We start from the raw sequence: 15021 nt of genomic DNA, 5'->3' as shown, positions 1-15021 counted from the left end.
GTCACAGAAACTAAAAAGCAAAACAAAACAAGTAGAAATTATAGAATTTGAAAGTACAACCAAAATGAAAAACTGGTACAATGAGCCTGCCAGCAGATTTGAAAATGGCAAAAATAATCACAGACATAAAGATAAATCAATAGAGGGTATCCAATCCACAAGAGAGAGAGAAAAAGACTAAAGACAAAGTCTCAAAGTCCTGTGAGACAATATGGAGAGGCTTATTGTTTTAGCTCTTACATTTAGGTTTGTGATCCATTTGACTTAACTTTTATGGAAGATATGAGATAATAGTCTAGGTTCATTTTGTTGTATATGAATGTCCAATGATAACAAAACTACTCCTTTCTTAGTGATTCATCTTGACACCTTTGTCATAAATGTGTGGGTTCTTTCCTTCTCATATAATTTTAAGCTATAAATTTCCCTCTGACCACTGCATTAGCTATAGTCCCTGATTTTTTGGTATACTAGCTTTTGTTTCCTTTCAGTTCAAGTTATTTTCTGATTTCCCTTGTGCTTTTTCTTTAGGTTATTTAGAGTGTGCTGTTCAACTTCCAAATATTTGGAGATTTCCTGTTTTTCTTCCTGGTTTCTAGTCTTATTCTAATGTGGATGGAGAACATATTCTGTATTACTGCATTTCTGACCTCCAGGAAGATAACTGCTCTTTTGTGGTTTCCAGTGGTTCATAAGAACATAAAGGGCACAGGGGAAGACAGGTGGCAGAACCCCAAATCTGTAACAGTTGCAAGGGTACAAGGGAGGACTAAAACACAGAGCTCTACACCTGACAGTGGGGCCACCCACTCTATGCCCAAGTGCTTGAGCTCTGCAGGAGGACTAAGGACCAGGATGTCAAACACCCCAGGGTTCGTGTGTGTGACATAATGGGACGATGCCTGACATAGGACTTCTTACTATCTTGGAGAACGAGTGCTCAAAGCTTTATCTAATTTTATTTCGACAATCTAAGAAATATAATTGGGGAGGGGGGGAGAAGATGACATTGACAAAATAAATAGCATTGGAATGTAGAATGAGGAGAATTTGAAGTTGCATTAGTAATAAGTATATATATAATTATGTACTTAGAAAATAGAAATATAATATTTATATCCAAGATAAACAATTGTGCAGAAAACAAAAATAATCATAGTATATAATACATAGTTCACACACACACACATATATAGCTTTTGCACAGTCACAATAAAATATGACTAAAAGTTTTACAAAACTAAAAGTTTTAAAAAAAGTAAAACCAGCCAGCCAGTGTGGTTCAGTGGTTGAGCGTCAACCTATGAACCAGGAGGTCATGGTTTATTCCCAGTCAGGGCACATGACTGGGTTGTGGGTTTGATCCCCAGTAGGGGGTGTGTTGGAGGCAGCAAATCAATGAAGTTTCTCTCTCATTGCTGTTTCTATCCCTCTCTCTTTCTCTCTCTCTCTCTCTAAAACTCTACAGAAACATATTAATAAAATTGTGAGAAAATATTTTAAAAAATAATTCTGAAAACAGAATTCCTTGACAAGTATTAAAACCTAATAAAGCTACAATAATTAAAACAGTATCACATTAGTTTTAACCACTGGATCAAAATAAAGTTTTCAGAAATAATCCCCAAGTATTTTAGAATATGATAAAGGTAGTGATTTAAATCTAAAGAAAACATTTTTCAATAAATTGTCTAATAGTACCAAGACAATCATACTTGTCCTAATATCTTACCAAGATAAATTCCAGATTAACATTGGAAAACATAAGTAAACCTTTCTAAGAAGAAAAATGAAGGCAGAAAACAAAGAAAGATGTAGTGATTTTTAAAGACATCTACTTTTTATTTTTTGTTAATCCTCGCTAGAGGATATTTTTTCCATTGATTTTTAGAGAGAGTGGAAGGGAAGAGGTAGGGGGAGAGAGGGAGAGAGAGAGAGAGAGAGAGAGAGAGAGAGAGAGAGAGAGAGAGAGAGAAAGAATAGAGAGAAACATTGATGTGAGAGAGATATATCGATTGGTTGCCTCCTGCATGTGACTGGACCAGGGCCAAGGATCGAACCTACAAACCAGGTATGCACTCTTGACTGGAAATCAAACCCATGACCCTCCAGTGCACAGGCTTATGCTCTAACCATTCAGCCATGTCAGCCAGGGCAAGATATCTATTTTTTTTAGTATTCTTTTTTTATTGTTATTAATCCTCAATGAAGGATATTTTTTCCATTGATTTCAGGGAGAGCAGAAGGGAGGGGGAAGGGGAAGAGAGGAGAGAGAGAGAGAAACATCAATGTGAGAGACCCACACCAATTGGCTGCCTCCCTCAGGAGCCCCAGCTGGGACAGGGAACCTGCAACCCACATACATGCCCTTGACCGAAATCGAACCTGGGAACCTTTCAGGGCGTGGCTCAACACTCTAACCACTGTGCATGCTGGCCAGAGCTTATTGGTATTCTTGAGCACTTACTACATGCTAGGAATAGACTAGGGCTGGGTGTACTATGTGAGAGAAAGAGACAGAGACCCCAGTGGTTAAGAAGAGATAGAATAAATCATTACAAATTCACCCAAAAAAGTTTGAGCCATCCTCAACCTCTCTTTTACACCCCACATCAGTCAGGAAATTGACTGAGCGCTACTTTCAAAATATATCCAAAAGCAAACCACTTCTCAGCACCTCCACTGGGTTACAATAGCCTCTTGGTTGGTCTCCCCACTTCTTTCCCATCCTACTAGTTTATTGTCCTTACACTCAATCACACCATGTCACTGCTTGGCTACAAGGCCTGTATTTCACTCCAGGTAAAAGCTAAAATCTTTACATTAGCCTTACAGAGCTCTGTCGTCACTCCTCCATCTGCTCCCTCCTTCCACTATTCTGACCACGCTCTAGTCTAGCCCTTGGCTTCCCTCCCTCTTCTGGAACGAGCCAGGCATACTTCTGTTTTAAGGCCTTTACCCCAGCTGTCCCTCTGCCAAAATTCCCTTCACCCATATATTCACCCAGCTAACTCTCTTACCTCCTGCAAGAGTTGGCTCAAACGAGCTTGACTACTCTACTAAAAATTACAGCTTTTCCCTCCCCACCCCGGCCTCTATTACTCCTCATCTATCTCATCCTGTGTCCTACCTGTTCTTTCTTCAGTGGTTCTCATCACTTCTAGTATACTATACAACTTACTTATCACGCTTATTATTTATTTATCTAAGATGACTACAAGATAACCTCCATGGGGAAAGGATCTTTCTTTGTTTTGTTAACTGATATAACCCAAGACTCTGGTACACAACTGAAGCTGAGTAAAGGAATGAATAAATTTATCAGATAAAGCAGAGATTTATAAACCTAGTAACACCCAGTAGTTGTACACAGCTGGTGGGAAAATAAACTGAATGAATAAAACTTCTAGAGGGTAATTTGTCAATATATACCTAAATATCTTGTTATATTAAATAGTAGCGGCTCAGTGCATGAAATTCATGCATGGTCCCCTCAACCCAGCCTGCACCCTCTCACAAACTGGGACCCCTTGGGGGATGTCTGACTGCCTGCCTTGCCTGATCGCCCCTAACCACTCACCTGCTTGCCTGATCGCCCCTAACCACTCGCCTGCCAGCCTGATCGCCCCTAACCACTCGCCTGCCTGCCTGACTGCCTGACCGTCCCTAACTGCTCGCCTGCCTACCTACCTGATCACCACTAACCACTCACCTGCCTGCCTGATCGTCCCTTCTTGGCTGCCTGTCTGATCACCCCTAACCACTGTGCATGCCTGCCTGATCACCCCTAACTGCCTCTGCCTCGGGACCAGCCACCGCAGCTTCGTCCAGAAGGACGTCTGGAATGATGTCCAGAAGGTCGTTTAGCTGTCTGGTCTAATTAGCATATTACGCTCTTATTATTATAGATTAATTTAAAGTCTTTGTAAAGTTCAGCCTTTTCATGAACTAATTCCATTTCTAAGTACACAGTCTAAAAAATGAATCACAGATGCACTTCATGTAGCCATTACAAATTATACACATCTATACTTACTACTGTACATATTTGCTATAGTAACACACTTAAACAACTTAGGGTGCATTAAACCAAATCTTCTTAACCAGAGACTTAAATACAATTCCCCCTCTATCTTGGCAGGACTTATGGAATGGCGCACTTCCATTCAACATTCTTCATTTGTTCTACAATTTAAAACCCAATCAGAACAATGGCTATTATGTATTACTAGAGGCCCGGTGCACAAAAATTTGTGCACTTGGGGGTTGGGGGGGGTCCCTTAGCCCAGCCTGTACCCTCTCGCAGTCTGGGACCCCTCGGGGGATGTCCACCTGCTGGCTTAGGCCCACTCCCTGGGGATCGGGCCTAAGCTGGCAGTCAGACATTCGTCTGGCAGCCTGGGAGCCCTCAGGGATATCCACTTGCCAGCGGGAGTAGGCCTAAGCTGCAGTAGACATCCTTAGCGCTGGTGAGGTGGGAGGAGGCTCCCGCACCACCGCTGTCTGCAGCGTCAGCTGCTTGTGCTGACCAGAGCTCCCCCTGTGGGAGCACACTGACCAGTCATTCCCAGTCGTTCTGCTGTTAGGGTCAATTGCATATTACCCTTTTATTATATAGGATAGAGGCCTGGTGCATGGGTGGGGACTGGCTGGTTTGCCCTGAAGGGTGTCCCGGATCAGGATGGGGGTCCCGCTGGGGTGCCTGGCCAGCCTGGGTGAGGGACTGATGGCTGTCTGCAGGTTGGCCACAGCCCCTTCAGGGTGGGGGTCCCCACTGGGGTGCCTGGCCAGCCTGGGTGAGGGGCTGATGGCTGTTTGCAGGCTGGCCAAGCCCCCCAGTGGGGACTCTCACCCCATGAGGGTGTGGCCATCCTGGGTGAGGGGCTGATGGCTGTTTGCAGGCTGGCCACAGCCCCCAGCCACCCAAGCTCCCAGTGGAGGCTGGCTGGAAGCAGGTATCTGGGATTTATTTGTCTTCTATAATTGAAACTTTGTTGCCTTGAGTGGAGCACACAGCCAGCCAGGGCAGGCAGGAAGCTTGGCTTCCTCCATCACTGGGGCAACCAAGCCTCCTGCTTGCTCCAGCTCCGTGGCTGCTGGCCGCCATCTTGGTTGGGTTAATTTGCATATAGTCACGCTGATTGGCTGGTGGGCGTGGCTTTTGAGTGTAGCGAAGGTACAATCAATTTGCATGTTTCTCTTTTATTAGATAAGATTACCAGCTATTACTGAGCTTTTCAGAAAACTGTTAGCTTGTTAAAAGTGGATCCCACCATCACTCACATGACGTCCAGCACAGAGTCATTGCGAATGACCTTATGGGAGACATCAGCTAGCAGGAAGAGACCGCCATCTGTCCTCCGGATGCTAGCTGCATAGCCCGGCCAGATCTGCAATCTGAAGAGATAGATGAGCTTTACCTCAGGGTTTAAAAGAAGCACAGACACTTCCATGGTCCCATCTGAGATAATACTTGGACACTGTCCTTCCCCAGTAACAACAAGAAAGCACCAGGAAACAAATTCAATTAAATCAACATCACTGTGAACTTACTAAAATACTAAACTATAGAGGAGATTTAACTGGTAAATTGTATTCACTATCATAAAATACTGAGATTTTTGTCTTTAATATGGTGATTTCAATGAAAAATTTCTTTCCAGCCCTGACCGGTTTGGCTCAGTGGATAGAGCGTTGGCCTGCAGACTGAAGGGTCCCAGGTTCAATTCTGGTCAAGGGCATGTACCTTGGTTGCGGGCACATCCCCAGTAGGGAGTGTGCAGGGGGCAGCTGATCGATGTTTCTCTCTCATTGATGTTTCTGACTATCTATCCCTTTCCCTTCCTCTCTGTAAAAAATCAATAAAATATATTTTTAAAAGAAAAGAAAAATTTCTTTCCAGACATTTATAAGTGAGGAAGAGGAAAACACCACCAACCTGTGTTGCTGCAGTACCATAGCACTCGTCGGGTCATAGAAGTTTCTCCCCACAAGCTTCATATCTAAAAGTTTCATTACCCTGAAATAAAGAGCAAGAATGGGTTTTCTAGTAGAATAATCCAAAAAACTAAGCTCCATTACTTTTAGCTACATTTCCTTTGGAAGCCTAAAGGGTCCGAAATGTTGGTGTCCTTTGTACAATATAGCTTTTATCATGAGAACACTCTTGACAAAAGAATGAGAAAAATTACCATGGCATTTATCTTGGGGTACATGTAACTGACTATAGCTTTTCCTAGTTACTAGGTAACCAAAAATTGAGTTGACTTTCCAGGCTCAATTTATATTATTAACTAAAAAGCATGCAAGAGAGTCAGTTTCTAAATTTGTGACTATCAATCTGGCAAAGAAAGTTATGTTTGTTCCTGGCAGTTCAGCTTACTAGATAGAAATTAGATTCCATGTTTCATTAAAAAAGAGGTGGTTTGGAAATAACATTATGAAAATTAGAGTGTTAAAGTTTAAAAATTATGAGCTGTCTACATCCAAAAATTCAAGGGACTGGGAAAAAAATTATTCCAGCAAAAATCTTTACCACTACCTCTCCAAGTAGCCCCATCACTAATACCATTAAATATGCACTTTAAACACCCGTTTTTGAAGTTCCTGAGCCCATCCCACATCCAATTAACTCAAACCTACTTTCACATACCCAAATCTGATAAATCACTAGAGATAACTTCTGAGTAACTTAGCCTCAGTATCATTCAACTCATCTACTGGTATATACACTTGTAGTGTAGTAGCATCTAAGCTTCTTGAAGAGCATTGTTACAAATACAAGACTGAGGTTAAAGAAAGTAAAACGGCAGCTGTTTTCTCACCGACGGAAAACAACATTGTAGAAGGGAATGCACAAGTCAGAACAGGGCTCCAGGATCTTGGTCAACTGAATCTTAATGCTGATCTCCGCACCATCGGTTTTCCTTTGACTTTTTAACTCAAGAACCTAATGAATAAATATATGCAAGTAAAAAGTAATGATGAAACTACCAAGCCCTAACCTAACCCAGAAAACACTAAAATATCTTTTCTTAAAATATGAACTCTTAAACCACTCTTTGTCACTGAAGTCAAAAGCTTCCTCCAACCACTCCTCTTATGTAAGAGACTTCTTGAAGAACATAAATGTAAAAGTTTCTCAGTTTGTCATTTCTTTGTTACGGAGAAGTTTAACTCCCCTCTAAGAATAGGAAAGTACAACTCAAATATTCAGGAAGTTTATGATTTGCCACCATTCAAAGCACCAGAACACTCTCAGGTCTCACTTGTTGAAGCTTAACAGGTAAATAGAGAATGGATCCATCAAAAGCAGTGACGTTTCCAGTGACAGCTTGATGGTCCTTCAACATGCCAAACTTCATGCTTTTGCACTCCACGTTGGGGCTAGAAAATAATAAAGAGGATTTTATTTTAATTTGATTAAAACAGATGTGTGACTACTGCTCCATCTAGTGGTCATATTAAAATTTCAAATACTAGCCGAACCGGTTTGGCTCAGTGGATAGAGCGTCGGCCTGCGGACTCAAGGGTCCCGGGTTCGATTCCGGTCAAGGGCATGTACCTTGGTTGCGGGCACATCCCCAGTGGGGGGGTGTGCAGGAGGCAGCTGATCGATGTTTCTAACTCTCTATCCCTCTCCTTTCTTCTCTGTAAAAAATCAATAAAATATAAAAAAAAAAAAAAAATAAAATAAAATTTCAAATACTATACGTGACTAAAAAAGAACTTTGACCCAAGGATACTTGCTCACAAAAAATAAAAACCCATAATTCCACCCACCAGAGACAAATGCCTTAGCATAGGATACATTCTTAGTATACATTCTTCCAGAGTTTAGACCACAGAGTCAAAAAACTTACTGTGTAAAGGGTCAGGTAGTAAATATTTTAGGCTTTACCGGCCATATGGTCTCTGCTACAACTACTCAACTCTGCCAATATAGCAAAAAAGCTCTATAAACCAGTAAATATGGCTACATTCCAGCAAAACTTTATTATGGAATTTTACTCTAACCTTTTTTCACTCACGGAAATTTCAACTTTTTATTGATTCATTACCACAAATTTTAGTTATAAAAACTCTAGTAGCTCCTTTGTACCATGATTATCCCATTACCTTACAATAATACAAAACCTTGTTCTATAACTGCGAAGTTTAGACAAATCCAAGGCTTGAAAGAGTCAAGCATATTCAAGAACATGAATAAAGATTAAAAGTGGTAATCCAATATAGTTGTCCCCCAAACCAAATACTCACATGCTAACATTATATTTCAAAATGCTTCTTTAAAAAAGTCATATACATGCATTTATATGAATATAATATTCAAAGATGTCATTCTAGACTTCCTGTAGTACAAGGAAGATACAGTACGATCAGTCCACTGTAACACAACCGCACAGTATTCTCTCAGTGGCCTGGCATCCTCTTCATATTGTCACCTCAAAGGTCCAGATCTACAATCTCTAAATGTATAGAATTCATGTCTTCTCCTGGTCAATGCAGAGACCCTTAAAGAATCTTATACTCTTTTCTGTTTCATTAACATTTGTCAATCCATTTCCAGATAAAGGGTTCTTCTCTCTTGTTATTGCTCAACTCCTTCCCTTACTTCCAGAACAGGCCCATTCCCGTTCCCTTCCACTCTCCAACGATCAATTTCACCCTCTTTTCTAGATACTTCTCTTCCCCTGTCATATGTGCTCAGCTCTACTTTCTTATCTCATAGAAATCTGTAAAGCAATCCTGCTACCCTCTTTAATTATCATTCAATTTCCCATTCCTCTACAGACTTTTAAAATAATGGCCAATTTACTGGCTATTCCTATGCTCTCCTTTGTTCTTCTTCTTTTTTTTTTTTTAACGTATTTTATTGATTTTTTACAGGGAGGAAGGGAGAGGGATAGAGGGTTAGAAACATCGATGAGAGAGAAACATCAATCAGCTTCCTCCTGCATACTCCCTACTGGGGATGTGCCCCCAACCAAGGTACATGCCCTTGACCGCAATCAAACCTGGGACCCTTCAGTCTGCAGGCCAACGCTCTATCCACTGAGCCAAACCGGTTAGGGCTCTCCTTTGTTCTTTTAGTCTAGTTTTTTCTTTATAACTTTAACAAAGGGCTAGAAGATTACCAAGGGTGCTCTTAGAAGCAAATTTAATAACTTTTTTTCTGTAGCCAAAGTCAAAGTACCTGTCCTCCATTCAAATGGCCCTTCCTTTGGTCTTTATAACCTGTCTTCAGGGTATTTTTCCCTAACTTCCTTGCTTCTCTTTCACTACACTTCTTCCTCTTGTACCAATTAGTAATTGTCCTTCAAAAATCAGTCTTCCATCTTCCTAGTTTCTCCACAGATATTCCAAAACACTCACTTTCACAATTCCAGCTAATAACCTCCAGCTAATATGAATTTTTAATTTTATAAAAATGTACGTTCAGTCTAAAGTTATTGATATAACATTGAAGTTATTTTCTCTGATTTTTCTCACCCTCAAATTTAACCCTAGACTGTCACTGGAGAGCTGTCAATTTTTTTTTCAAATATATTTCTTTATTGATTTCAGAGAGGAAGAGATGGGAGAGATAGAAACATTAATGATGAGAGAGAATCATTGATCAGCTGCCTCCTGCACACCCTCTACTGGGGAACGAGCCCACAACCCTGGCATGTACCCTTGGCTGGAATTGAACCTGGGACTCTTCAGGTTCTATCCACTAAGAGAGGGAATCTTTAAGAAGAGGGATACAAAATTACAGACACAAAATAAGTTAAAAGGTCTGGAAGGGGGTTTATATAAGTACAAGGCCCTGAACTTAAGCTTCATTAACCTCACAGTAAATCACCTCTAACTCATGCATAAAACTGCACCTATTAAGTTAAAGTCTGAATTGGTAATATAAATAAATAAATAAATAAGTTAACCTTAAACTTACTGCAAGGATTCAAGTACATGCACTATTGTGGGGGTGAGGGGAAAAGTTCATCAGAAATTACACAAAAAAATATTCAGCTATTCCAGAGGAATGATTTCATTACTACTAAGAAGTGAACAATACAGAGAAAAAAAAACTGTGAATACCTGAAAGTCACATGATATTGATAAACTGCTTCATTATGACACTGTATTTTGATAAGATTCAATCCCAAAGGTTGAGGTATTCCTTTTGATCCTTGCTTCACAAAAATCTCTCTGGAAAATAAAAAGCAAAAGCACCCACACATACCAAAACAAAACCAAACCAAACCAAACCACACACACACACACACAAAAGTAAGATAGGGTAAAGTAATATTTTACACTTTGCTTACAGGTACACAAAGCAAGAATTGAGACATACAAAAGCAAGCTCTGAAGGCTAGTAGATAAATGAGTAGCAATCTCTAATTAAAGAAGCAAGGTCATCCTATTTGTCCTAGTAACATCACTAGGATAAACTAGGCCAGCTAACCTAAGAATACAAGAATGCATTCTATAGAGAAAAATGAATTGCTGAATGTTTTTCCTAAATGATTTCCTCATCTTCACCATGACAAAGAATTGGGAAAGAAACGGAAAGCCACAAGTCCACTCTCTGGTACATACTATCTCTATGTCATAAATCCCATTTCACTTCATCAAAATTGTCCCACCTCTCTGTCATTCTCCCCATGAGCAAAAAAACAAACGAACAACCTTGCAATACCTATACCCCATGGAGGACTTCAGACACCACAGAAACAATGTTTATAATACTATTAGAGGCCGGTGCATGAAATTCATGTGGGGGGGGGGGGGGGTCCCTCAGCCCGGCCTGCACCCTCTTGCAGTCCAGGAGCCATCGGGGGATGTCCAACTGACGAGTTAGGCCTGCTCCCTGGGGCAGGCCTAAGCCATCAGACAGACAGCCTTAGTGCTGCCATGGAGGCAGGAGAGGCTCCCGCCACCACCGCTGCGCTCGCCAGCCGTGAGCCTGGCTTCTGGCTGAGCAGCGCTCCCCCTGTGGGAGTGCACTGACCACCGGGGGAAGCTCCTGCGTTGAGCATCTGCCCCCTGGTGGTCAGTGCGTGTCATAGCGACCAGTCATTCCGCCGTTTGGTCAATTTGCATATTAGCCTGTTATTATATAGGACTAGAGGCCCAGTGCATGGATTCATGCAACGGTGTAGCCTCAGTGTAGCCTGCGGGGATAGGGCCGAAACTGGCAGTCCAACATCCCACCGAGGAATGTAGTAGGGCATGCAGCAGCAGGCAGCCGGGCAGGAACCTGAGCAAGGCCGGGTGGCGCGCCGCTCCCGCTTATCCTGGCCCTGCTACGCCTGCTGCCGCCGCCGCCACTCAGGAGGCTCGCTACTGCTCCGCTGCGGTCTCCACACGCCCATTCTAGGGCAATACCAGCGCACCCATGACCAAGAAGCGGCTGTGGGCTCATGCCCAGTCAGTCCCAATGCCAGTCCCGATCCCAGTCCAGATGGGGGAGGCTTGTGCCACCACAGCTGTGCTTACCAACCGTGAGCCCATCTGCCCCCTGGTGGTCAGTGCACGTCATAGTGACCAGTCAAATGGTTGCTTAGGCTTTTATATAGACTAGAAGCGGGGTTCCCTCAGCCCGGCCTGCACCCTCTCGCAGTCTGGGAGCTCATGGGGAGCGGGCCTAAGCCGTTAGTCGGACCTCCTTAGTACTGCCCTAGAGACAGGAGCCTGGCTTCTGGCTGAGCAGTGCTCCCCCTGTGGGAGCGCACTGACCACCAGGAGCAGTTCCTGCGCTGAGCATCTGCCCCCTGGTGGTCAGTGTGCATCATAGCAACCAGTCGTTCCGCTGTTCGGTCAATTTGCATATTAGCCTTTTATTATTATAAGACTAGAGGCCCAATACATGAATTCGTGCACTGGTGGGGTCCGGCCAGCCCGCCCCAATGAGGGCCAATCGGGGTTGGGCTGGTGGGAGGGTGTGGGACGTCAGCTGGCCATGCCCCCAGGTGGGGAGTGATTGGGGGCTGATGGGGGGGGGGGCCAGGGGAAGGGGCCACAGAAGGTTGGGAGGGGGCCAATTGGGGCCCTGATTGGGCCGGTTGGCCGCTGCAGTGCACGTCAGTGGTTCCAGTCACTTGCCTTTTATATATATAGATGCGAAGGCTCCCTTCCACATCACTACCAAGCAGAGAAGGCTGATCTCCTGACTTACTTTTCCCTGTGCTCTGCCGTCCCCAGTGAAAGATGATCCAGAGAGTTTAGTGAGGATGGAGGCGGAGGTGGCAGTAATGGCTGCTGGGCAGGACCCCGAGAAGGCATGCTGGTAGCACTGGGAGCCTTGTATATGCCTCTGCCTATACCACAAGCTGCTCTTCCTAATGGTAATACAGGTACATCCGAATTCCTTCCAAGCATTCTGAAATGTTAAAAAGAAGCAAATCAGGACTTTCTTAATCATATTTCTATCTCTGCCCCATCTAAATGATTCCCTCAAGTCTATGTTCTCTTCCTGGAGGAGTCAGCAAGAGGGACATAAGCCTTGGGATTCTCTCCAAGTCCAATATGCCAATATGACTCACCCACCAACTGCTACTAATATTGACTCTCAGCCAATTTTCACAACAGAATTGAGGTGGGAGTTTGACTCCCTTAGATTAAAGAACCACTGCAATCAGGTTAACTTTTAAGAGGGCAAATGAAGTTGTGAAGTGTCCAGTGAAGAACTACTTTTTTACCCTTTTCCAATCATTAACTGGATCACTATCTGCTCAGTGCTCTTGAAAAGTATCCATTGTTTAATTTAAAACCATGCATTGTGAGCTAATCCAACCTTTTTAGAGTTGCCCTTTGGACTTGCAGAGACATTTCATCTAAATTTGACAGCTCCCTGTAAAGGAAATTTACCCACCTATTCCAACCAACGCAGGCCTCTGCCATCTTGCTATCACCAGCAGCCAACACTGATGGATCCAGAAAAGTGTGACGGGGTTCTTCCTTTTCCTTATGCACCATACTGATAGCCAAGCCTCGACCCAAAATGCCTCTACCTGAATGGAAGGATCAAACCCCAGCTATAACTGTGAGTTGAACATGTTGTAAAGTATAGTTATTTTTCTGAAGATAAACTGTATGAATTTAAGAATAAAGCAAATATACATACCACCATGTTTTCTCAAGTTAGTGTTTTACATACCTAAAGAAGGCATTTCTCGCTTCAGAGGGGTCTGGGACACAGTTTCAAGGCCCAGTCCTTGGAACATGGAGACCAAACCCACAGATTCCTGAGGAAAGTCAAAGAATAAAGCCATTCCAAGATATGGTTTAAAACCCCAGAATCACTGATGGTTTTCTTAAAGTCTTGGTAAATAATAAAAATCATCTTCTTTTTTAACTTATTGATTTTAGAGAGAGAAAGGAAGGGAGGGAGAGAGAAACACTGATTTGTTATTCCACTTATTTATGAATTTAGTGTTTGATTCTTGTATGCGCTCTGACTGAGGATCAAACCCATAACCTTGACGTATTGGGATGCCGCCCAACTGACCTACCCAGCCAGGGCCAGTATATGGTGTGTGTGTTTTTTTAAAAACCTCCAACAAAACTTGCTATTGTTTTTCTGTAGCAGTCTTAAATGTTTACTGCTGTCTCATTAATTCGAACTGCCACACATAGACCCAAGCAATTCATTTGAGTAAAAATACAGATTACTGTTATCGATTTTTCTTTTTACAGGGTATTATATTTGACGCTGTCAACTCTACTTGAAACTGTTATACTGTGTTATTAGGTTTTCCCTATATTTGCTAACTCTTATTTTTTAAATATATTTTATTGATTTTTTCACAGAGAGGAAGGAAGAGGGATAGAGAGTTAGAAACATCGATGGGAGAGAAACATCGATCAGCTGCCTCCTGCACACCTACTACTAGGGATGTGCCCGCAACCAAGATACATGCCCTTGACCAGAATCGAACCTGGGACCCTTCAGTCCGCAGACCGATGCTCTATCCACTGAGCCAAACCGGTTAGGACTCTTTATTTTTTTAGATTAATTATAGACAAATAACATCTTGAAATTTCTGTATAACTAGGAGATACAAGCAGTAGCAATAGCTGAAGATCCTCTTTTTTAAAGATTTGGGCAAAGAAAAGTAAATAAAAAAATAAAAAGATTTGGGCAAAGAGTCTTCTAAAGAAAGAGCCATTCTTAACAATTATTACCTTAGAGGCAGGAGTGGCTGCCAATACCTCAGAGTCAATCCAGAATAAAAATCTAAACACTCAGGAAAGAGCAAAAGGATGTATCTTTAAACCTATCATTTATATATTTATATGTATATTTATATAAGCTAGAGGACTAAGGCATTTATCCAAATCCATCTACATTCATTATGAGGCACTTTTTCTAGACTCCCAATTAGAATTTGAAATATATGCCCAGAAGATGCCACTACTTGTTAAAGGAAAAACAAAAACAAAACCCAACCCACCAAAAAAACCCAAAAACCCCAACCCTTATTTTCATATCTAAGACTTCACAGCTGTCCAACTTCTCTGAAATCCCTCATTTTCTCTGATACGCTACATGCTGCTACTAAGTGTCCAGACATGGTCTTACCCGTTGTGCCGTCCCGTTCTGTGGGTTTGGTTCCTTGGGCTTTCCAAATATGTAGCCTCTGCCTACAGGCCTTGCCCTGCCCAGAGCTGAGTCCAAAGGTTTAGGAGCTTGTAGCCAAGAGCCTGGCATCTGTACACACTGAGCTGGGTGCCCAGAAGGGCTCCTGAAGGGTGGTCGGACAGGATCCATTGAAAGGCTGCAGAGGATTCGGGTGCAGATCCTGTTCTGATTAATCACCTGCCAGCATTTTATAAATATTAAAGATTCCCGATTGCTTTCCTTTTCCTTCAAGACAGACTCACAAAGCATTACACACACACACACACACACACACACACACACACACCTACTTTGGGTGATACAACCAGCCTCCTGTATCATGTTCACTTCAAAAGCTTCTATGTATCCCAGATTATTCTAAACCCTCCCCATGAGCAATCCCTTAGACT

General features: G+C 42.5%; 1 protein-coding gene across 2 annotated transcripts in view; it reads right to left on the bottom strand.

Annotated features, from left to right (window-relative positions):
* PIWIL2 (piwi like RNA-mediated gene silencing 2) overlaps window positions 1-14761 on the bottom strand; it is a 58503-nt gene extending 43742 nt beyond the window's left edge. For both annotated transcript variants that reach the window (XM_006100727.2, XM_023764321.1), the window contains exons 1-9: window positions 14573-14761; window positions 13148-13235; window positions 12863-13001; window positions 12167-12370; window positions 10084-10194; window positions 7269-7386; window positions 6825-6949; window positions 5939-6019; window positions 5284-5397 (exon numbers count right to left, since the gene is read on the bottom strand). In XM_006100727.2, the coding sequence (XP_006100789.1) occupies window positions 5284-5397; window positions 5939-6019; window positions 6825-6949; window positions 7269-7386; window positions 10084-10194; window positions 12167-12370; window positions 12863-13001; window positions 13148-13235; window positions 14573-14761 (1169 nt within the window). The remainder of the gene's footprint in view (window positions 1-5283; window positions 5398-5938; window positions 6020-6824; window positions 6950-7268; window positions 7387-10083; window positions 10195-12166; window positions 12371-12862; window positions 13002-13147; window positions 13236-14572) is intronic.
* Between the last annotated feature and the right edge of the window lie 260 nt (window positions 14762-15021).

This window comes from Myotis lucifugus, unplaced genomic scaffold (genome assembly GCF_000147115.1).
Source record: "Myotis lucifugus unplaced genomic scaffold, Myoluc2.0 scaffold_328, whole genome shotgun sequence".
NCBI classification, from domain to species: Eukaryota; Metazoa; Chordata; class Mammalia; order Chiroptera; family Vespertilionidae; genus Myotis; species Myotis lucifugus.
This window is presented reverse-complemented; position numbering and strand designations above follow the sequence as displayed.